This window comes from Nilaparvata lugens, chromosome X (genome assembly GCF_014356525.2).
Source record: "Nilaparvata lugens isolate BPH chromosome X, ASM1435652v1, whole genome shotgun sequence".
In the NCBI taxonomy this organism is placed as follows: Eukaryota; Metazoa; Arthropoda; class Insecta; order Hemiptera; family Delphacidae; genus Nilaparvata; species Nilaparvata lugens.
In genome coordinates, this window is record NC_052518.1 from 4,357,136 (window position 1) to 4,382,773 (window position 25,638).

Genomic DNA, 25,638 nt, shown 5'->3' on the forward strand with positions numbered 1-25,638 from the left:
GGAGTGGAACTCACGTAGGTCACGGGGACTAATCAGTCTGAAGAGACTGCCAAGCATATCACACTGGATTGCGACAAGCAACCAGGTGATGAATGGGATGTTAGTATAGGGAAAAACTCCTGGTTCTTGTAAAGGACATAGGTATTGGTTTGCCTAACTAACATACTACTTGGGAACACAATAAGCTTCAGTTGACTTGTGGGGTTCTTTGAACCTTTGGATCCGTCCCTTCAAAACAATAAACAATAAACAGGCCCGGTTGCACAAAAGCCGGTTAAATTTTAACCGTGATTAATTCCACAAGAACCAATCAGAGAAGCCGTCTTATCAAAAATACCTATTTTGGTTCTCGTGGAATTAATCACGGTTAAGAATTAACCGGCTTTTGTGCAATCGGGCCTGATTTTAAATCATATCAATATTCTCTAAAAAAAACAGTGATTTCTTGGGTCCTAACTCAAAAGGTTTTAAAGATTCTATAAAAGTAAAATGAAGTAAAGAAAAACAGTTATTTTTGGTCCTAATTCAAATGGGTTTGAAGATTGTAACAAGTAAACGGAGGATTGATAAACAGCAAAAGCTCTTTTATTATTTACACGGTGGTTCTAAAAGCTAAAGGTCAGTTATTGGCGGCTAGACGAGACACGCCTACTGATGGAAAAAACATGTCAACTATAATATTTATGAAATAACTCAGAGGTGAGAAAAATTTCTGACCGTATTGGAAACAAGGACAAATCAAAGAGTATCAGAATGTAATAACTTGGGGAACTAGCAGTGGTTCAACGGAAAAAACTCCTCCAAAATGAATGGCACATTATACGAGCAAGTTAGTGTTGTGAGGTCCACGTTATAATGGGAGCATTTGATTATCATTGGTGGTGCTATCCTTGTCTATCATTCAACAAAGCAGATAAAGCTATACTTTTCTAGCTCCGAAACGTTGCCAGATCGTTTATCAACAATTTGAAAATTATATAAATAATTAACAAAATATTTCATCTCAATTATAAGCAATCATTCAAGTATATTTCTTGACGAGTAAAATATAATTGATCATTTCAAACAATAATGAAGAGTTTATATTACATCAGATATACCGGTATCCTCTATGTCAAGGCAGAGAATCGGCAACGCTATTCTCCTATCTTTCTCCACTGTCATTATAACGTGGACTTCACTAAAGTGTTGAATGACTGAACTATACTCAGCCTAATCAATTTATATTATTATTTTTATTAACTTTAATTTTTTAGGGCAGTTTGCACAGTCAAAGGTTAAACGGAATTCAATCAGCTGGTGGCTGCAAATCAAAGTAAACCACATTATAACGAACATGACTTCATATGGACATAATCCAATTTAACTTTTTTTGTGTTGTTGAGAAGTTGATATTGTGGTAATAATTATTGATATTAAATTAAAAAGACTAAGAAATTGTCAAAAAACCACAGATTTGTTGATACTTATAAAGACCGGTTTCGGTTATTACACCGAATATTCTTTAAATATTCTAGAGGCTTCAGAAATAACAAGAGTAATTAGGGAAAATTCCCAGTCTAGTTCAAATGACCAGATTCATTCCAACCAATACAACACTAAGAATTTAGTTTCATCATAACATTGTAAGCATACATTATTTAATAGTTTTTCCATTGACATATATTTGTTTTATTATCTTTCACTTGTTTTCTTGGTTCTTATTTTGTACTGAAAGTAAATTTTTGTTATCATGGCGAGTCTGTTGCTTAAGCCGCCATTTTGTGACACCGTTGAGTGGGGGGAGACTGTCTAGCTGGGCCAATAGCAGGCGTTCATGCCCTTGACCAATAGCAGTACTCCCCTACTAGTATAAATTCTGCTGCTCTTGTATTTAGTTTTAGTTTATCAGAGATTGACATTGGTATAATAACCGAAACCGGTCATTCTTAGTATCAATAAATCTGTGGTTTTTTGACAATTTCTTAGTGTTTTTCATTTAACAATTTGAAATTGTCAAATTTTATTTAAACTGGCACTGTACAAACAGTTATAATAATAAGATGTTGATCAATACCTATTCTCATAATAGGTGAATCACACGAAATCTTATTCAATATTCTTATCTTTTCTATTTTCAATTGTTCTGTCATTTTATCTCTTGATATGTAATTCAGTGGATAACTCACTCTGTATTGTAGCGAAACGTCTCATATTATAGCAAGACACTTGTTAGGTCAACCTCTCTCCATAGCCCGAATATGAACCAAATCTGGGAGATTTGCATTTTTCATGAAATCCATTAAGCATCATGGATTTTTGCAAAAATGGTCAACAATTAAAATCATTTAAACTTTCATGAATGATAGTACTTAATGAGAGGAACAATAATAATTATGTCATCACATTTGCGAAATTCCCACCCATTCTTGAGTTATAAGCATCTGATGATTAGTGATTATTATCACTTCATATGATGCAGTGTGAACATCGGGTAAGCTTTTTTCTTGCTGAGGATGATGTCCACATGAGCTCCAGGCTTGTGCGTGGGTAATGAGACGGCTGATGATAAGCGATGAGCGGAATTACAGCTTTAGGTGGGTTCCTGACCACTGAGAAGCGATTTCCAAACTGATGAATGGTATTAGGGGGAGTTTGACTGTGGAGTGGTCACCCTTACAACGGGAGACGCATAAAGTTTGACTTATCTTATCGATTGCTCATCAGCGGCAACGACCACGGAACTAATCGCTTCCCATCTTACTTACTTCATCTTAATGACCACGTGACTGATTTTGAAAGAGTAGCTGCATGAAACTACAGAATTGTGTCTAAGATTTGCTGCATGAGGTCTGTAAACATAATCCCCTAAATATCAGGGCCCCTTTCTCGAAAGTCACAATTTACATATATACTAGTGAATTTGACTTGAGACTTGTTACGTTTTCTAATTCTCAAACCTATCTTTCTACATTGTCAATGTGAAAATATTTTTCCTACAGTTACCTTGAGAAGTGACCATTCCTGCACTGATTACAGAACGCAAAGAATCACTTTTCCGCTCTAGTGCGCAAAGTATTACAAAGTATTAGCCATCCCAATCAGCTGTTGACATTGTTGGCGTGTATTGTAATGCGAATTTGTTCTATCTATATTTTTGTGATTTTCAAATAAATAAAAATGAGAAGGAACTCATTAAATTATACATTTTGAATATTATTGATTATTCATTATTTCAAATATTTTTTTTCACTCATAAATTGATTGGTTGAAAAATAAGATTTACTAAAAATTATTCAAATTTTCAAATTAATTAGATTTTTAATTTGAATAAATTATCGATTATTAATTTTCAATTGGATTATCAAGTTTTAAATAAATTAAAGTTGTTATTAATAACAAAATTATACAGACAAACATTTGATGGATTTCAGCCATCATTTTACCCATAATCAAGCACTTTTCATATTCAATGGTAACTGTAGGAAAAATTTAATGTGAAATACGTGCGCAAAGTTGCTCTGCTGCACTCAAGAAACCATTCCGCCCTCGCCTACGGCTCGTGCGTAAACGTTTCTTTCGGTGCAGCAAACTGTCTCTTTACGCACTAGTTGCACAAATAACTATTCCAGTCACCTGTGATTATACGCCAGTGAAAGTCACTTTTTATTCCTATGATATTCGCTTGATTCCTTCAAACCCCGGTTATCACTAATGAAAACCGACAAAAATCTGAGTGTACCATTGTTCCCTTCTGTTCTCAACTAATAATCCAATTTGTAATAGGAATTGATTATAATTTTGTTCTTCTCGTTGCATTATTTGGGTCGGCTTTCCTAGCAGGCAGTCGCCAGTTCACACGAAATCATCAAAACTGCATAATTCATTTTTCACTTGTGTGTAAAATTTTTTAATTAAAATGGATGCGTCAATTAATCCTCACTGTTTAATCATTTTAGTTTGATCATTTAAAAATAAATACTGCTGTTGCATGCCTTATAAAAGTAGAAACTTTCGGCCTATGTCTCACCTTGCTTTTTATTCTTTAGAAGCTTTTCCTTGAATATCATCTGTAAACACTTTTTCAACTCTATCAACAACTTTTTATCACCTTATCCTCATCTCTTTGTGAACTCTATTCGAAGTCCCTCCAAACGTATTCATACATCATCTTTACGCGTCTCACTTTGTTCCACAACTTCATAACTGCTTACCACTTTTTCTTGAACTTTCTTTTTATACTCTCTTACCACTCTCTCTGACTCTCTCTCTCAATTCTTTCTCATCGATCTTCAACCTTTTTCCGCACATTTTTTATCAATTCATTTCAATTTTCTTTCCCTCATGTCTTTCCTATCTGTTTTTCAATTTGTAATTATCTCTCAACTCTTTCCAAAGTCCTTCTTATCTCCATCTCTCTTTTTCATCAAATGTTCGTGAAATCTCTCCCTCTCACTTTCTCTCTCTCTCTAACCATCTCTTTCTCTCTCTTATCGTTTTCTCATATCGTTCTCAACCCATTTCCTTTTCATTCCCAAGTATTTCTCACTTCATTAGGAATTCTTTCGCGTCTCCTTCTATGAACATCTCATTTTTGCGTCATTTCATATTTTCTATCTCCTGTTTAGGGTTACCTGATGAAAATTGAAAGGTTCTGACAAAAAAGTAATCTACCACAGAAGAGTTCCGACCCTCTAAAGATTCAATTTTTTCAAAGAATGTTTGAAGAAATTTCCGTTTCATTTCCGTATTTATAGACTTTTACTCCCTTCAATTTCTCCTCCACAAACATCAGATGGTTTTGCTCCATAGGATACTAGTAGTTCTGTGAACAGTAGACATCACGCAGTTTTCTCATTCACAAGTATCTGATGTCACCTGTTTGAAATGTTAACAAACTCAGTTCACCTTCGAATTTGTATTCCATATGATATAATTCATCCAGCTCCGTGATAATCTTTCCATCTGACGAAAATTAATTCATAAAAATCAAAAATATTATAATTTCTTCAGCATTATTCAGTTCATTTGATTATTTTTAATCACCGATTGAATTAGTTTTTTCCAAATGTGAGAATATTGATACTGATGAGCACCCATAATAATACCATGACTGCAAAACAACATATTGAAACCAAAGACCTTGAAGATGCATAAGGTCTTTGATTGAAACCATATACCTTATAGAAATATACACAGCTTCTCCAGACATCTGTGTAATCCATTTGTCAGGAATTCATTTTTTTTCATATTATCCTTGAAATGCAAAAATTCAAAAAACCTTGTGTATACATCGACGTGCAGTTGAAAAAGGAATATTATTGCCGAATCTCATAGAATTCTATCAACGAGTTTGGCCATAATTGCATACAGACAGACAAAAGAAAATCCGAGTTGAAACATAGACCTCACTACGTTCGGTCAACTACTCTACCACTTCCAATTATTGTATTTGAATGATTTATTGTGATCATTAGAGAAATGTCTCAATGTATTTGAGAAAATGTCAGATGTAAATGACAACAGTCACTTGAGAGGTTATCACTTGTAATTGAGAATAATGGATAGTATTTGAGAAAGGATCATTTTAATTTAAGATAGTGTGATTTATAATTTAGGATATGTCAGTATGTTGTAATACAGAAGACAGATTGATAACCCAGTGCTGTCCTGTTAACAGATTAATGTCGGGGCACCGAGCTTCGCTCGTTATTTTTATTTATTGATAAACAGAACACAATTCTATAAAATGATCGTGTTTAAATTTCACAGCTGGCTATACGTCATCTTATGAATTTCGGGGATGCGATATTTTGATTTTTCACATACTCACTTTTTTACTATCCACAGCTGTTTCAGCCAAGGATGACTTATCCTTTTAATGCCGTTCATCGAGTTTTCTCAAGGATTGATTGATTGATTGATTGAGTACTTTATTTATGTAGATTACAATATACTGACTTATACACTTATATACAATAGCTTACAATACAGCAAAATTATAGATGAATTTACATAATATAGACTAAGAAAATAATTATTGAACTGTATATGATATGAAAAAGTAATTTGTAATAATAACTATAGATATTATATTGTTATGCATCTACATAAATTGGCGGAGCTTTGGACATATCAATGTCCATTCTTCGGAAAGAATATCAAAAATATCCTCCCCACTAACTCTCTACCAAAAAAGGATGAGACTTAGTGAAATCGAATCATTTTATCATAAACCTACTATGTTCCAAATTTCGTGAAAATCGGTAGAGCCGTTTTCGAGATCCGTTAAACATGAATAATCAGATATATAAATAGAGATATTGCTCGCTTAATATGATAGGATTGAAATACAGAATACAAGATCGATTTCTTCTATGTAATCTTGATGGTAAGGTAAAACACATGACGCAAGTGAATAGTTTTCACATTTTTAATTGATAACTTATTATTCACATCTGATATGTCCTCAAATACAAATGACTATTCTCAAATACATGTGATTACTTCACAAAAAAATTACTGTTCTCATTATAATCTGATGTTTTCTGAATTACGAATGACTATTAATACAACTGATCTACTGATATATTCTCAAATTGAGTTGAATTGAATACTACTCAGACCTGGTTGCACAAAAGCCGGTTAAATTTTAACCGTGATTAATTACACGAGAACCAGAGAAGGCTTTTTTGAGAAGACGGCTTCTCTGTTTGGTTCTCGTGGAGTTAATCACGATTAAAATTTAACCGGCTTTTGTGCAACCGGAACTTACTTTAATAAAATAATAAATAATAAATGTTTATTTCCTAAAAAAACTAAAACTACAATATCAATTACAAAAATATTAGATAAATAACAATATTACATACAATAGTTAGTTACAAAAGATTCCTATAATGTGTTCTCTACTTGTTTAGTTTTTCTGTGTGGAAATTGACCTACTCCACTATGGCGTACCATGTTCTAGAGTAGGTTTTGTTAGTTACTTTGATAATAGTAATACAACATATTATAGAATATAATACACAGGGTATAGTCATACACCACAAATATTCAAATTAATCACATATAACAAACCATACATAATAGTGGGGAATATTCCTATTACTTGAATAAAAATTTAAATTGATACTTTCTCAAATACAATTGGAAAATTGACTATGACAGACCATTTTATTCAATTGGAATTCAATTCAAGAAACAAGCAAAATCGGGAAACACATTTAAATTTATCACAAGAAATAGTGGGAGATCTCAAATATGCATGCAATTTGAATTTGGCGTAGCAACATTTTAACATAACAGAGAGTGATCTCTTCTTGCTCTCCATAAAAAAATGAGATAAGGGATATGAGATTACTGAAAGTGATGAATAATGGATTTTGAAACTGAGTTATGAAAGTGAAATTCTCAGTTTACTTGAAATATTTTAGTATAATCAATGAGGGAATTCTGACATAAGACTGAGAGAGGGAAATCCTGTTGTATATAATTCCACGCTTGTACAGCACATCTTCTTTTTTAGTCTTTTAATCCGCGCTACGCGAGCATTACAGTAATTAATAAAGAAAAGCTGTTTTTCCTACAGTTACGTTGAAAAGTGGCCATTGCTGCACTGATTACAGAATGCAAAGAATCACTTTTCCGCTCTAGTGCGGGAAAAATTTTTCTGCACTCCAGATTTGCAACATGGCAACGCAAAATACTTAGTAGGTTATATGGAGCAACAGTGCAGCAAAATCAAAATGAAGTTGGTAAGAGTGACTGGGCTGCTATAGTGAGCAGAGGTGCAACGAAGCACAACGAGCAAATTATTACATTATATATTATAACCAATGACAACTTTTTTATTCAATTTGACAATAAGTTAAGGTTTTTATCAATAATAAAATTACACAGAACAACATTTGATGGATTTCAGGCAATTTTACCCATAATTACTCACTTTTCATATTCAATGGTAACTGTAGGAAAAACTTAATGTGAAATACGTGCGCAAAGTTCCTCTGCTGCACTCAAGAAACCATTCCGCCCTCGCCTACGGCTCGGGCGTAAACGTTTCTTTCGGTGCAGCAAACTGTCACTTTGCGCACTAGTTGCACAAATAACTATTGTGTTAGAATGGACTCAGAGTTTTCGCGTTCTCAAAATGATTAGCCAGTTTCTATAGTGAGGGTCACGTGCCTATAATGGCAGTAGAAAAGATGGTAGAACAAGGTTGCCGATTCTCAATAAATTGACTCCTTTTTGCCACAGACTGTACTGAAGCACAGCCATCTACATTGGATAGCTGTAACTCTATCCCATGACATTTCGATCTGAAGCTGGGTTTTCGTTAGTGCGTGAATACTGTCGTCGATCACCACTTGGTGACAATCTCAGATTGGGTGGATTTCAATCTGTCTACATAACCTAAAAAATTATGTTCAATTATGTTTTAATCGGGGAGGTTGAGCTTATACTTTTTTATACTTTTAAATGACAGTATGTTTATATTATTAGAAATGTTTAATTCTTTAAAAAACAAATTTACAAAAATCGAAATTGTATGTTTACTTATTAACATACTTTGAGGGTTATGTTCCTCAGGAATGAACAATGAGGAAATGTCACCTCCATGGATGTCACCTTTATGGATAACCCATTCCATGTAGGTGACTACTTAATCTCCATGAAGGTGACTCAGAATTCAATAAAATTATGTGGTTCCAACAAATTTACAATAATCAGAATTTCATGTTTACTTATTGACATTCTCTGAGGGTTATATTTCTCTGGAATGTACAATGAGAAAATGTTACCTCCATGGACAACCCATTCCATGCAGGTGACTAAATCTCCATGGATGTGACTTGAAAGGCAAGGAGATGCGTTGTCTGCATTATTGTTTAATTTGGCTCTCCATGAAGCAGTAAAAGGTATCACGCATGGAAGCACCATAGTAAATAGACTATGGCAAGTTTGTGGATATGCAGACGATCTGGTCATAGTAGCTAGAACAGTACCAGCCTTGAGAGAAGCCTTCACATCACTGGCAATCAATAGTGAACCAATGGGATTGGAGATAAATGAGGCCAAGACAAAGTATCTGAGAGTGTCACCAGCAGTAGGCCTAGGTAGGAGAGTTGCTAGAGACATGAAAATTGGACCCTACACATTTCAACAGGTAGAAGAATTTGTCTATCTGGGAACACTTGTGACAAGTAGTGGGAAAGTCTCAGCAGAGATTAACAACAGGATCATGGCGGGAAACAGGGCATACTATGCTAATATCAAGTTGTTCAAATCTCGATTGATATCTAGAGCTACGAAATTACAATTATACAAAGCATTGGTGAGGCCTGTGGTGAGTTACGGATCGGAAACATGGGTGCTTACAGCTGGAGATGTGCAAAGATTGAGAGTTTTTGAAAGGAAGGTAGTGAGAAGAATCATGGGTCTTGTTTTTGAGAATGGTCTTTGGAGAGGAAGAAAAAATTTGGAAATAGAGCAGTTCTTAAACAATGAAGACATTGTGCGGTTTATTAAAGCTGGCAGAATAAGATGGATGGGACATATGGTGAGAATGGGAGATGAAAGAGTAGTGAAATGTATATGGAAGGACAGGATATATAACAGAAGAAGAAAAGGTCGACCGAGAAATAGATGGACGGATGATGTGGAACGAGATCTGAGAACGCTTGGAGTTCGTAACTGGAGGGGGCAGGCCGAGGATCGTGACAGATGGAGAGGCTATGTGAGGGAGGCCAAGGGTTGCAAAGACCTGTAGAGCTGAGGAGTAAGTAAGTATGTGACTTGAAATTCAATAAAATTATGTACTATAATAAAACAAATAATGAAAAGTTATTCGATCAGCTGTTTCAGCACACTTGAAATTTGGACAATATGAATGTCAACAAGGCTTGTCGTTGTCGACTGCGGAAATTTACGCACAAATAAAAATTAATGCACCTTTATATTGGTCTCTTTGATAATAATCAATTTCTGTCGATATACTATATCCATCAATAAAATAACTTTCTCAATAATTTGATCTAAAACTTTCACTCAGAAAATTACTACTTTAGAATGTTAATTCAGTTCTCTAGCCCGGGGGTTTTCTAATTTACTGTTATTTAATTCCGAACTACTCCAAAAATAGTAAACTGTAAGTTTGAAACTGTTCTGGTTGCGTAACATTATTATTGTGAAACAATTAAAAGTTAAGTTTTAAAAATTAGGTTTAAAAATTAAGTAACATTATTATTACTATTGTGAAACATTTCTGTTGCGTAATGCTTAGCTATGGTAGGGTCCACGTTATAATAGCAGTGGAGAAAGAGAGGTGAACAGCAGCCGATTCTCTGCCTTGATACAGCCGTAAGAGGAAAACTGATAACGGTGTTTCTGATGTAATATTAACAGTTAATTCTTGTTTAAAATAATCAATTATATTTCAATAGTATAGGAAATATGTTTCCCAATGATTAAATAATATTTTTTATAATTGAGATGGAATATTTTGTAAATTAACTATATTTATACATAAATATAGTTTTCCTCCACCTACTGTCTAAAGTAATGTTTAAAATGTGTAAAGTACTGTTAAAATAATCAATTATATTTCAATAGTATAGGAAATATGTTTCCCAATGATTAAATAATATTTTTTATAATTGAGATTGAATATTTTGTAAATTAACTATATTTATACATAAATATAGTTTTCCTCCACCTACTGTCTAAAGTAATTACTTTACTCCCTGGAACATAATACTAAAGTGCCACTTTTTTGCTCTCGGTACTAAAAAACAGAAAAACTCCCTTGGGAGGGAAAGTAACTCCATTTAAATAACATGGGAAGCATCTCTATTTTAAAAAAGTACATTTGAAATAGGCTAGAAGGTCGAAGTTCAGAAGAGGAAGCATATAGAGTAGTCATTAAACCAACTAAATTCAATACCTCAACCAGACATTTGATCAATATATGAAACTTATTTTTGTATGCTAAAATTATTATTACAAACTTCATATCACTATACTAGAAAAAATTATATATTTTTTCTTTTAATCCATGTTATTCAAAATACCAGCCAACGAATATTACTTATTAACTAATCAAATTTGAAACGGGAACTTCATCATAGCTGTAGTTGTGGCAGTCATTGTTGTTACAACTTTAGCCGACAGATAGTGCTGTCGGAGGAGAACTGTGATTACAAGCCAGCTGTTTCTGTTTACTTTTTAGATTATGTTGTAACACATTGTTTGGTCAAGTACGTTTTTAAAAATTATTTTATTTGCAGTTTTTATAAAAATGTAGGTGGAGGAAAAATGTTGTGTATTATAACACGAGTGAAAAATGCTTTTTCTCCCTCAGGAAAATTGTTGCCCTCGGTTTCGCCTCGGGCTTCAAACTTTTCCCTCAGGGAGAAAAAACAGTACTTTTCACTCTAAATTTACAGATAACTATAATATGGTTGAAAAGCGATCTGGCAATGTTGTGAAGCTATAAAAGGATAGCGCTATCTGCTTTGTCGAATGATAGACAATGATAGCAACACCAATGTTAATCAAATACTGCCATTATAACGTGGACCTCACCGTAAGTTGAGCTTAGAACGCCTCTCTTTTCAGATGGTTGCTGATAATATTTATAATTTGATATGAATTTGTCAGCAATCAACAGACAAGAAATGATTTCCCCTCATTTCTCTCTAATTGGATCTTTTGCCTTGAGCTTCACTCAGTATTTGATAAAATTTATCAGATTTAATCTGCTATTTCTAGGTCTTTGGAATGTTTATTTTAGGACACTCTTCTTCAAATTATGGAAATTATAGTAGTCTATTCATCCCGAAGTCCTGCCTCGTTTCATTCATGGCTGTTGAGAAATATAGAATAGAATATTTTCTTCCTTCAACACAGCAAATCAGAACATTACATAGTTCAATAATCGTTTTTGAACTATTTTTGTCGACACCACAATGTAATTTTTTATTATTAGTAATTAAAAGCTAGTACCATTGCATAAGTGGATATACCATGATATAGGGCGTTTATGTCATAACTATCACTGTTATCTCAAACTGATAGTCCACGTAATTCTTTCCTGTGAAGCTTTATGACGCTGGTAGTCTCTCATATTGTGCCGTTCATACACTTTTACCCGGTCAAAACAGTAAAAATTGACAATAATCAACAGTAATCGGCTTGAGATAACTGTAAAAGTTGCGACATAAACGCCCTATACCATGGGATATCTGCTTACAATATTGTTTCTCTATGCTACTACTCACGTGTGAAGCGCTTTCTGATTCTAGAATAAATTTTCAACTATGAAAAACCAACGCTAAATATCCGAAAATAAATATCCACACATAAGTACTAGTTTTTAATAACTAGTAATCAGGAAATAAGACTGTCAAAAATAATAATCGTCAAAAATACTGTAGTTCAAAAACGAATTATAGGAGTGATAGTGAACAAGATGAGTTGAATAATTATTGTCATTAAATTATTATTCAATGTAAAGTCTACATAATACAATATCAATATAACAAACTTTAAAAATGAAAAATTTTAAATGCAAGTAAATTTTGTTATCACAGTTAAGTGGGAGAAGAGAGTGTCTAGGACAATGGCAGGCGTTCATGCCCTTGACCAATAGCAGTACTCGCCTACTAGTATAAATTCTGCTGCTCTTGTATTTAGTTTAGTTTATCACAGATTGACAATGGTGTACCAACCGAAACCAATCTTTCTACTTTTGATAAAATCCGTGGTTTTGAAAATTTATTAGTATTTTTATTTAATAGCCAAGTGCCAGTTACACAAAATCCGGTTAAATTTTAACCGTGATTAATTCCACGAGAACCAATCAGAGAATCCGTCTTTTCAAAAACGCCTTCTCTGATTCTCGTGAACTTAATCACGATTAAAATTTAACCGGCTTTTGTGCAACCAGGCCTAAGAATAGTTGCTTTGAAGGAATAAAGTTGCATAGTGTTGTGAATACCGGAGATTATAGTATGTAATTTTTCGCCCCACTTGGATTTTCGTGCGTCATATGGAGGCCGAAAATGATTGTTTTCTGACCAGGCCGGTAAAAGTTTTACAGCCCTAGGGCTGTAAAATAACATGGAAGTCAGCTGATTCTGATTTGATGTGAACATGTTTACAAAATGGTTTATGAAACGGAATCAGTTTATGCTTCTAGAATTGAATAAGTATCCTGCAATAAGATACTATCATTTTATTTGGATGAATAAAATACAGATAAGATATATTTATTATAAACTATTCAAATTCAATTTTCAGAGTAGGATAGAACTTCTAACCTAAACTTCCGAAGTCAACGACAACAAGCATTGTTGACGTTGACATTCAGATTGGCCGAATTTCAAGTGTGCTAAAACAGCTAATCAAAAAACTTTTCATTATTTGTGTTTATTATTCAAGAATCAAAACATTTATAATAATATCATCTTATTGTCATTTGGAAGAATAAAAAGTATAAACTCAACCTCTTACATAATTGAACATAATCTTTTAGGTTATTTAGACAAATCAGAATAAAAAATAAAAATTCTTGGACAATTTCCTAATATTAAGATTACCTCAGATTTGCTAGAGCTATGACCTTCTTGTTTTGCTTTCGAAAGTGCCTAATAAACAATTATTCTCATATTTATATTGTTTATTTTTCTGTGTGGCGAAAAATAACGTTCTCACCATGGGCAAAAATGTTTTTCCGGCTCTCAATCTTTTCTAGTCCTCGGCCTACGGCCTCGGACTTGAAAACCGATTTCGAGCCGGAAAAATCTCATTTTCGGCCCTAGGTGCGAAATATACTATTACATTCTATACTCTGTGGTGAACACAGATTTTTCATACTTGTGGGAGTGTTTATAAATTTTGAGATCAACAAAATATTCTTTTCCAGCTCGCGGCTTTTAAAACAGCTGAAAGCTTCAAACTGAAAACAACTAAAAGCTCTTTTTAATGGGGATACCAGATACATCCTGTTTTTTTCACGGAACAGAATACATTGCGGTTTGTGGAAAAAAGCAGTATGAAGATAAATAGAGTGTTATATTACTGTAATTATACTCACTCGAGTTGAGCTCTGTTGATGGAAGGCAGCACATGAAACAGATAAAAAAAATAGATTAACGTTAACGTAAATCATTATTCTCTTCAAGTTTGAGAACATTATTCAATAGCAAGTTATATTGTTATCAAAATGTCCTGTCCTGTAATTGATTACTGTTCGAAGAATAGGTTCAACCTGTTGTTGAAACTTATCAATTAGCCTTGATACAAGGTTTGCATGGTGAATCAATTATTAGATGCTATTCAGCTGTGGAGTTGGATGGAGAGTGGTGAGCTCTCTCGTTCCAGACATCAAACAATGTGAGTTACCTTCAACTCCTAAGAACAGCCGGTGCTGTGATTGATTACACTCATAACTCCAACCGGAGATTCCAGTTATAATATCAACTACAGTCAGGTCCACGTTATAATAGCTGTGTTTGATTAACGTTGGTTTTGCTATCCTTGTCTATCATTCAACAAAGCAGATGGAGCTATCCTTTTCTAGCTCTGCAACGTTGTCAGAGAGTTTTTTTAACAATGTAGAAATGTATTTAATTAACCAAATATTTAATGTACATTTTAAAAATATTATTTTATCATAGTAAAACATATGTAACGAAGTGTAATTGATTATTTTAAGGGAGAATGCACAGTTAATATTACATAAGACCGACAACTAACGGTAGAACGTGTATGATAAACATTTCATGCATGTTTATCATGCACATACACATGTTCATCATCTGAAAGAGGCTTCTAACATAATATGAATAATAAATTGACCACTAAAAAAATTAAAAATTATAATGATAAAAATGTACTTAATTTAATACCTAATAATACATACCTAATACATAATACCTAATACCTAATACTAACAATTTAATACCTAATACATAACTAATTATGTATTTATCAATTTAACCTAAAATTGAGCAGCAAAGAAAAAATGAACAACAAAAATCAGAGATACAAAAACCTAACCTCAATAAATTTTGCTCGATGCGTTTCGCTGTAATGAAATGTACGATGACTGTGTATCATGCATGTTTTACCGTTAGTGGCCAGCCTAAGATATACCGTTATAAGCTGTCCTCTATTGAAGGCAGAGATTAGGCAACGCTGTTCTTCTATCTTTCTCTACTGCCATTATAACGTGGACCTCAATATAACAGAATGTAGAGGCTCGATTCCTCGTTTTTGTATTGCTATCCATCTTTTTAGCCCAGTCAACGAAGTGTTATAGAGGGAAAAGTTTGGAAGATAATTTTTGACCTCACAGTTCTGTTTAGGGTAGTGAGGAGGTAAACATATCAAAAGTCCCCGCCCCTACCCCCTGTGCTGAAGGGATGGGAGTGGTTCAAAGGTACCATTTTTTGGTTTCTCACATATAACTCGAAAATTATGCATTTTACAGACATGACTATTCTATAAGAAATTAAAGCTTACATAATCTCCTACAATATTGATCTCACAACCTATATCTCTTTCACTTTTCGAGATATCCGCTCTAATAAGCTCATGATCAGCATGGATTTTTCCCATCGATATTCACAAAGTTATAAGAGCAAAAATAGCAAAAAATTGAAGGAAGACGTGTTTTTTCAAAAATTTCACATCTTTAAATTCTCTTCAATTTTTCTCCTATTAAATTCTTTAAATTCTCTTCAATTCTCTTCAATTTCCATCAAATTCTCTTCAATTTGATGTATAATTTCACAAGTTTACGCACATCCCCACGACTGTTGCAGCAGCTTCAGTGTTGAGTGTGAGATCTTCAGTTATGCAAAAATAGACCAATTGATAGAGGAATTTGGAAAGAATGAACACAATTTTTGACTTCGCAGCTTTGTTGGGACCAGTTGGGGGGTGAACATATCAAAAGTCCCCATCCCTACCCTTTGTGCTAAAGGGATGAGGGTGGTTTAAGAGTTGAATTTTTCAATGTTTTGCATACACGCCCATATCTTGAGAAAAATTCGTTCAACCGATATGAATAGCTATTCAGAAATGAAGCTTGATAAATTCTCTACAATTATATATTTGTTCTGTGATGATTTGTGATATCTCCAACAGTTTTCGAGATATACGCTCTTAAAAATGTAAAATAGCAACCTGCTAATTTATCAAGAAATAAGACCATCAGGCTTGCTTCGCTCGCCTGCATTTTTCATTAGATACTTTAAGGCTTGATTGAATCGGCGGTTGATTTGAATTGTGCAGCATTCGGTTGCTTAATTTCCTTTTTTTATAAAAAAGGAATAAAAAATGGAGTGATAGAACACCATGATTAAGATATCATGATAATTTTTGTAATGGAGTCTAGTTCTTTCTGTAATTTTCTAAAAAAAGATGAAGGAATGAGACAATTTTTTTGAACAACGAAATCAATCTGTATAATGGTACAAATTAATAATTTGTGTTGAGAATCTGAAACGAATTATGAATGGAATAATTTATAGATTGAGCCATAGGATCTAAAGAACACAAAGATTCAACATATGATACTTATGTTGGGAGAGTTATTAAATTTGAAATTCTATATCTATCACCCACATTGGCCCATATGAATAAAACCAGAGCAAGTGCTCATGATCAAGAGCATGGAGGATAAGGTTTTGCTCATGAGCAAAAGGTAGAAGCATAAGCATTTGCTCATTTTTATATGAATAAGCTTTACCCTATACTCTTACCTTATGCTCCTGAACTCTGGAGCAAATGCTCACGTATTTTAAAGGGTATTCATCAGTTGATTCGCCTTTGTGGCCTTACTTTGTTTTTATAGCTCACGCAAGCGCTAAATGTGCAAGTAGGGAGACACAGCTTGTGTTCGCATCGTCAGCTCTGTTTTCTATTTATGAATTGAGTTTTAGGTTAGCTGAGTTTGGAATTTTGAAATAATAGCGAGAAATAATGGTGATATATATATCATGCTTGAATCTAAAAAGAGTTTTATAGTTCTCAACTATTGGTTGTGGTCATATCTGGTATAGTTTCCTCTTCCTCATACGAATTAGTTGAGCCATTTACTATGAGCAAAAGGTGATAAGCTGCTCTAGACTAGCCTCACCTTTCTTGAAGCATTTGCTTCAAAAGTTGAGCAAATGCTCTAGTTTATTCATACAATTTTGAGTATAAGCTTTTACTTTTGAGCAAATGCTCAAACTATTTTTTTGATGAGCATGAGCAAAAGGTTTTGCTCACGTTTATTCATAGAAAATGAAGCGAATGCTCCATATTTTAGAAGTATAAGCAAATGCTCAACTTTATTTATATCGCCCATTGTCTCTGTCATGAATACAAATTCAGAAATGAAAAATCAAAACAATAAGGTGCGTACAAATTTACGCGCCGCGAACATGAGCAATTCACTTTTAATCAGCTGATGCCAAGCTTTTTATATCTGTATCTTACCGTTACTGTAAAAATTCATAATGGAATGGAATAGTCAGCTGTTTAAAAGTGAATTGCTCATGTTCGCGGCGCGTATATCTGTACGAACCTTTAGGATGAATGATTTAGACAATATGTTGCTACAACCAATTTTACAGTGATCATTCATTGAAGATGATTCTTAATGAATGATTAATCGTACAATCATGGTTCTATCCCAATCATTTATTATCAATTAGAATGGAATTATAGGATAGAAATATGTATCTCATTAACTTGGCTAATATGTTGTCATAATACAGTAGTGTTTTGCTTGAAGCTTCCCTAGGATACTGGAGTTAATTTGAACTCCGCTCCTTCAGTCGGGGAACGTAATGTCGGCTGCTAGTGAGAGCGAAATGGCATCACTCATGATGACGTCACGGACGTTCACTTTGTTACGTGCAATCTGTGAGTGGCTGAACACATTGTGACCGCTGGGCGCAATCTACAGATTACCAGTCTTCGATGTATTCCAAGTATACTAAAAGTATACTCAAGTATACTATACTATAGTATGATATTGTATAATATATAACTTATAATATAAGTATAATATTGGTCTTCAGTCTTCTGTAGTCTTTAATTCTTCTTTCTCACTTTCTTCTTCTTGTTCTTGTTCTTGTTTTTCTTCTTCTTGCTTTTGCTCTCTCTCTTTCTTGCTCTTGATCGTCTTTTCATTTTTCTGAAGCCGAAGATCTTTGTCGAACTTATATCCCAAGTATTTGTAAAGTAGCAGAGCCCAAGTTTTTTACGCTAAAGCCGTTTGTGCTTGCCAAACTTCTTCCACAGGCAAGCCTCTAATCCTTATTTGAATATTCCACGACGCATGTCTGGTCAAGGTTTGTAAGGATACTAGGCCTATCGTTATCAATACTCACCAACAACTAACAATTTGCATCATCGACTAACGCACAACGAAAATTTAGTCAAGTTCACATTCTAATGACAGAGGAGAAAGATAGGAGAACGGTGTTGCCGATTCTCTGCATTGTCACTGCCTTCTACAGGGGATATCTGATATGGTATCAACTGTTCATTCCTGTTTAAAATAATCGATTATACAGGAAATCGATTAAACAGGACTGAGCTCAGGAAATTTTTTATTGGCAAAATATGTACATTTTTTCATTAGATATCTTCAAAGTAGTGCCTATTGGAATCGATAACACGCTGATACCGGATTTTCAAATCCCTGAACGCTCCCTGGAAGTCGGCAACCTCTATGCTGTCTAGAGCCCTCGTCGTAGCACGTTGAACGTTTTCCAGAGTCCCGAACCGCATCCACTTAAGTTGTCCCTTGATCTTGGGGAACATAAAGGAGTCCGTACAGATTTACGCGCCGCGAACATGAGCAATTCACTTTTAAACAGCTGATGCCAAGCTTTTTAAATCTGTATCTTACCGTTTCTGTAAAAATACAGATATAGTCAGCTGATTAAAAGTGAATTGCTCATGTTCGCGGCACGTATATCTTTACGCACCTTTAGAATACCAGTGAAAATGTATGGATTACGGAATGGAAACAGGAACAATGGATTTTTGAACAGAACTTCAATATAATGAACTGACGTTTTCCCTGAACATGATGAGAGAATTGGAATTAAGTACAATTTAATAGCCTAATTAATTAAATTGGAGAAATTATGTGCCACAAGATGAAAGTTGCCATTTGAAACGATCGAGCTACCACCGCTAATGAATAGTAAATTCTCATGTCTATAAGGAAAAGTTAATTTTCATGACTTGTGATAATCCCTAAAAGTTTCAAGCTGCCATACAAATCAACTAATAAATAATGAACAGGTTTGCGAACATTCGCCATACTCGGAATTCAGAAACTCGTCACGTTCCCGATAAATGAATTTTTGAAATGTTATTGTTTAAACAGTGGTAAGAGCCGAGTCATCATTCTCGATATTTTTCCGTGGAAAGCTGTGTTGGGACAATAGGACGCCAGGTTTACTGATTGAAATGGCGTCAAGTTACCATTAATAACCTAGTGTAGAGGAAGAGAGCTCCCTGCTCAGTCACATCAATTAATCAAGTTCATAGAATTTTCAGCAGCTATTGATTCCTCTGCCAATATTTGCACTGAAAAATTCTTCTGAATATCTGATTGGATTGGAAAAGACTATCGGTCAATGGAGATAAAATTACTGGAATATAAATCTGTACTGAACATTTCTTCAGAATATCCAGTAGTATTTATTTATTAACCAACCGTTTCCTCTATTCATATCTATGAGGGTGGTGATTATCTATGTTAAGAGATAGACTATGGATGAAAATGATGATACTCATAGATATAATACAAGAAATCTTAAAAACATTTGACTAAACAATTTTGATAAGGGGACTCCGATTTTTATTTTTATTCATAATCAAGATTAGCCCTAAAGAAAAAAGATTACAATAAATTTATAGAGCATACAATATAATAGTCGGAAAAGAAAAACATGCTATCGCCCAAAACTTCTTCTAATTTTATCTCAAACCATCCAAATATTATGTAGCATATGCTCATTTCAATTTATACACCGGATCATCAATCTGAAATGACAAATCAGAAATACAGCAGACTATATATATGCTTCACTATACCACAGAGCAGCTCTTTTTGAAAATAAAAACCAACATATATGGGCCTTCAATTTATTAGAAAACTCCCTACTCATATGGAAAAAGTGTAAATAATCTTGATGTTATTGAGAAGCTTCTGAAAAGGTTTTTTCGCCACACTGCACAGAAAGCAGCTGTTTTCCAGTCCCTACGTAGATCTGAAAGACCTTGTTTGCAGACGACGCCAGAAAAGGGTTTCTTTTCCGGTCTAGCCCAGAAAGTTGTCTCTTTCCAGCCGCTCATGGAAGTAGTTAATAAGTCATCCGCTAGATCGGGCGAGTGTCCACTTTCATCATCAGTGCTGAAGTCGCCATGATTTCAGTTCCAGTTTCGAATCAAACTAATTCGCTTCGCAACCAGTTTTATTCAATTATTTATTGTTGATTAGTGCATTCCGAATTTTCAAAAATGCTTGAAGATGACTGTGGTATTCCAAGTGAAATTTTAAAAGAATCTGAAATCCGGACTGCAAATCTTCTACCACTAAAATCAAGAGATAGGTACGATAGCTTAACGAGTATTCTTTATTTTGTATTCTTTATTTATTTTGTCAGCAATACCTGTAGTGTGGCGAAAAATATCGTTCGCACCACGGGCAAAAATGTTTTTCCAACTCCCAATCTTTTCTAGTCCTCGGCCTACGGCCTCGGACTTGAAAACCGATTTCGAGCTGGAAAAATCTCATTTTCTGCTCTAGGTGCGAAATATACTATTTCTATACCACGGAAGAGTATGTGTGTAGAAAGGGTTCCTTTGTGTATTTTTTTTTGTGTTGAGTTTAATAAATTTTGACAGTTCCTATACTCTGATAAGAGTCTCTGGGAAGCTTTTAAAACAAACAAACAATTATCAAATGAGAAGACTGAAGAATTATCAAAATCACAGATACTATTGAAAGTAGAAATACCTGTTTTGGCTGTTACAGCATTGTCAATCTCTGATGAACTAAAACTAAATATAAAAACAGCAGAATTTATACTTGTAGTCGAGTACCGCTATTGGACAAGGAAATGAACGACTTTTTCTTTTTTTCTCTGGTTTTATTTAGTACTTCAAGTACAAATCACATAGATGCCACACGAAATCATTGCCTATTGACAAAGTAGTCAGTCCAGTATTATTAGATTTTTTTAAATTTTGTTATCATAGCAAGTCTGTTGCTTAAGCCGCCATTTTGTGACACCGTTAAGTGGGAGGAGACTGTCTAGCTGGGCCAATGGCAGGCGTTTATGTCCTTAACCAATAGCGGTACTCGACTACTAGTATAAATTTTGCTGCTTATGTATTTAGTTTTAGCATAGAGAAACAATAGCGTGAGAGATTGATAATGGTCATTTGAGAGATTGATAACCGAAACCGTTCTTTATAATTTTAATAAAATCTGTGTTTTTGATGATTTTCCAGTCTTTTTATTCAATATGGATAATCACCACAATATCAACTTTACAAATACACAGAATAAACAAACAATTTAAATGTTAAAGGTACACACCACTTTAACAAATTATATATAATCAAGAGAAAAATCCGATGTAATAATATAATATCGGAGAGTATTTCATCAGTACTAATTATTTACCATTAAAATTCTATTGGAAGAGCAAATACAGGCGAACCCTGCTTTATCCCTCTCCCAAATTCAGAGTATGAGTTCGACAAAGATGGAGTAATTGAAAATTAATAATTGCAACATTCCATTTCTTGTCTGCTGTCATTTCAGCTTTTCAAGTGTTGTTTGTTTATCAAGCAAACAAAATCAAGCATTGATTGCTGTCATATCATCGGCGACACATATCGATATTTATTTATCTGATATGTCATTCAACCAGCAATCAGAGCATTTCAGGTTCGATTACCGTGTCGTGTGACCGTTTCCCTGTAGTAACATATCGATTTAATATTATCTTTAAATTACTATTCTGTAAATATTTGCACTGTTCGTGTGTATTGGGAGCACTTACAACAGATTTCTTGTAATAATGATGAGCTCGATATGATAGAGATCGAAAAAATATGCAATTTCCTGTTTTTATTCACAGTATTTTCCAATTTTGCACCAGTTACTCAGAATGTATCTTGTGATGCCTCATAATCCAGTTATTCTGATGAATAGATTCACGAGAAAGTATGATTAAAAATGAATTATATAAAGCTTGGGAAAGATGTTTCGCAAAAAAGTTGATTATTTCCTGCTTTTTATAGTATTTTCCAATTTTTCCTCAAACGAACATCATCCAATATTCTTGAAAGTTTGGAGAATAATGGGCTACTTATGAATAATACAAAGCTAATGAAAATATTAGTTGAAACTACGGTTCCAGATGAAATTATAACTCTTCTTCACTGTAAGGATAATTTTTATCATAAACTGGTTTTGTTTCGAACACAAGTGGTGAAAATTCAGCATACTTTACCACTGTTGGAACTATGACACAATCCATTATCTAACTAGCTTCACACATATTTTGATACATAGAATAGTTCAAGATTAGGAATCCGACACATAAAATCATACTCAGCTCGAGAAAAATGACAGATAATGTTCTTCACATTCAACTTGAGGCTAAAGTGAGGTCCACGTTATAATGGCAGTAAAGAAAGATAGGAGAAAAACGTTGCCAAGTCTCTCTATTTTGCCACTGACTGTACACACCGGTTACTCAATTCATCCCATAAAATTTAATCCAATAATAATTATCATTTCCTTGATAAAATAATCAATTTAATGTCAAATTGATCAAAAAAATATATTCTTTCATAATTTGATTCGAAAATTTGCTTTCATGACTGAGATCAGATTTTTACTCGTATTTTTATACAAACCTGAAATGGCGACTAAAAGCTGTGATACAACAATCTGAGTTTCAAAACAACAGAAATTGAGTTATTTGGTAGGTATGCTATTCCAATTTCCTTTAAACATGATAGAAAAATAGAAATCCTATTTAAAAATAAGTAATTTAATTGATTAATTCTGAAATAACTTTTCAATATTATTTATACCGGTACGAGTAGGTCTAACCTATACGGGTAGGCTAACTTAAGCATGGATGAAGTCTAGGATGGTTAATTATCAACCTTTAAAATGTTATTTCAGGTATTTTAATTTGTGTTTCTCATAAGGTAATGTTTAAAAATTATTTCATTGTTTCAAAAATACATTTTAAATCAATTATACGACTTGTGTACTCAAGTATTTCGATAGAATGAAGAAAAAAAATGGCGGCTGAGAATTTGGTTTGTTCAGTTTTGTACAGTCACTGTCAAAAGTAAATATAAAATATTCTGGCAAATAGACAACATTGCAAAGCGAGAGAGAGAGAGATAGTGCCATCTGTTTTGTTGTATGATAGAAAAGGACAGCAACAGTATTGTCAATCGTACACTGCCATTATAATGTGGACCTCACTATAGCAGCATAACACATAACTCTTAACTTGAGCGTTGCAACTGGAGTCATAACTATTTGGGAGAGGAATAGCAGAAGGTATTTATTCTTATTTTTTATTTGTTATTTTTTTATTTTTTATTTTTTATTTATTCTTATCCTTATTTTTTCTCTCTCTATCATTTTTAAGATGTACTCATTGTATGAATCAATAAAGAATAAATATTAATAAGTATACATATTTGACCGAACGTAGGATTTCTCGAGGACCGAACGAAGGATTTAACTCGGATGATTTTCTTTTGTCTGTCTGTATGTAACGCGATTACGGCCAAACGCGTAGATAGAATTCGATGAGATTTGACAGGAATATTCATTTTTTAACTGCGCGTCGATTTATACACAAGGTGTTTTAAAATTTTGCATTTTAAGGATAATATGAAAAGAAAACGAATTCCTCCATACTCTGATATCACTATATAGATAGATAGATAGATAAAAGAATTTATTATACAAAACAAAGGATACAATTTACAATTCAATAAGTCAAAAATTCAATAGGCATGGCTTTATGCCGTCAGCCAGAGTTGGTTGTTTACAATATTAACTTAACAATTGTGTATATAAACACAATTAACAAAAGTGTATACATTATAGCAACGAATTAAATTATCAGATACATACTTGAAAAAGCATAGATTATACATCATATAAGTGAACATAAACTCGATTTTATAAATCCTTGATTACAAAAATTACGGTTAATCAGAATGCACAAAATAATGACAAATCCCACATATTAAATGTACTTATTCAGAAATTATACTCTAACACTAAAAACTCCCGATACTAAGTGCCTCATTTACATACCCAAACAGGATTCTCCAATCTTTACCATTCAGGTATTGGAGAACTGCCACCTCATTCAATACCCAACATCCAAACCATTTGGCACGTAATTCACCTAGGATTTTACATCTACCTATGAAGTGATGGGTGTCTTCCACTTCCCTACTATTGCACAGTGAGCAAATATAACTTTCATAATATCTACCCACCCTAAAATTTAGAGGTAATAGAGACCCTCTCACCTTGAAAATCTGACTCTGATATCACTATTATATCATCTACTCTGAAGAAAGGATTAATCAGACTATAGAATTATTCATAATCAATCAGCTGACAAGTGGTTTACACAGATGTTCTGGAGATGCCGAATTTATCTCTATGAGGTCTATAGTTTCTATCAAAGACCTTAAAGAGTTATGCATCTTAAAGTCTTTGGTTTCAATATTTTGTTTTGCAGTCATGGTATTATTATGCGTGCCCATCAGTATTAATATTCCCACATTTGAAAAAAAACTAATTTGATAGGTGATTAAAGATAATCAAATGAACTGGATAATGCTAAAGAAATTATAATATTTTTGATTGTGAAGAATTAATTTTCATCAGATGGAATGATTATCATGGAACTGGATGAATTATATCATATGGAATAAAAATTCAAACGTGAACTGAGTTTCTTAACATTTCAAAAAGGTGACATCAGATACTTGTGGATGAGAAACTGCGTGAGGTCTTCTGTTCACAGAACTACTAGTATATACTCAACTAAAGCCTTAGAAGTTGTTCTTGATACCTGACTTCATTCTAAGACTATAGCCCGGTTGCACAAGAGCCGGTTAAATTTCTACCGTGATTAATTCCACGAGAACCAATCAGAGATACCGTATTATCAAAAAGGCCTACTCTGATTGGTTCTCATGAAATTAATCACGGTTAAATTTCTACCGTGATTAATTCCACGAGAACCAATTAGAGATACCGTCTTATCAAAAAGGTCTACTCTGATTGGTTCTCATGAAATTAATCACGGTTAAAATTCAACCAGCTTTTGTGCAACCGGGCCTAGGATACATATTTCCTAGCAATATGACACATAGGTAATTTAATACTCATCTCTAGGCTGACACATAACTAAATACTCAATAACCTAGCAGCTTGAGCCATGAATCATCTCCAAACTAAACCATGGAGTAAAGATACTGCCTATTCATTTGTCTCTGTCTCTGACTATACTCCACTCAAGTCTTGCAATTTGATACATCGGTTTCCAAGAGAAAATCTTTCAAGAA

At 33.7% G+C, this 25,638-nt stretch overlaps 1 protein-coding gene across 5 annotated transcripts in view; it reads right to left on the reverse strand.

The window, feature by feature from the left end:
- LOC111047425 (synaptotagmin-7) overlaps positions 1–25,638 on the reverse strand; it is a 468,639-nt gene that overhangs the window by 43,116 nt on the left and 399,885 nt on the right. For all 5 annotated transcript variants that reach the window (XM_039442272.1, XM_039442270.1, XM_039442271.1 and 2 more), the window contains one exon: positions 14,078–14,089. In XM_039442272.1, the coding sequence (XP_039298206.1) occupies positions 14,078–14,089 (12 nt within the window). The remainder of the gene's footprint in view (positions 1–14,077; positions 14,090–25,638) is intronic.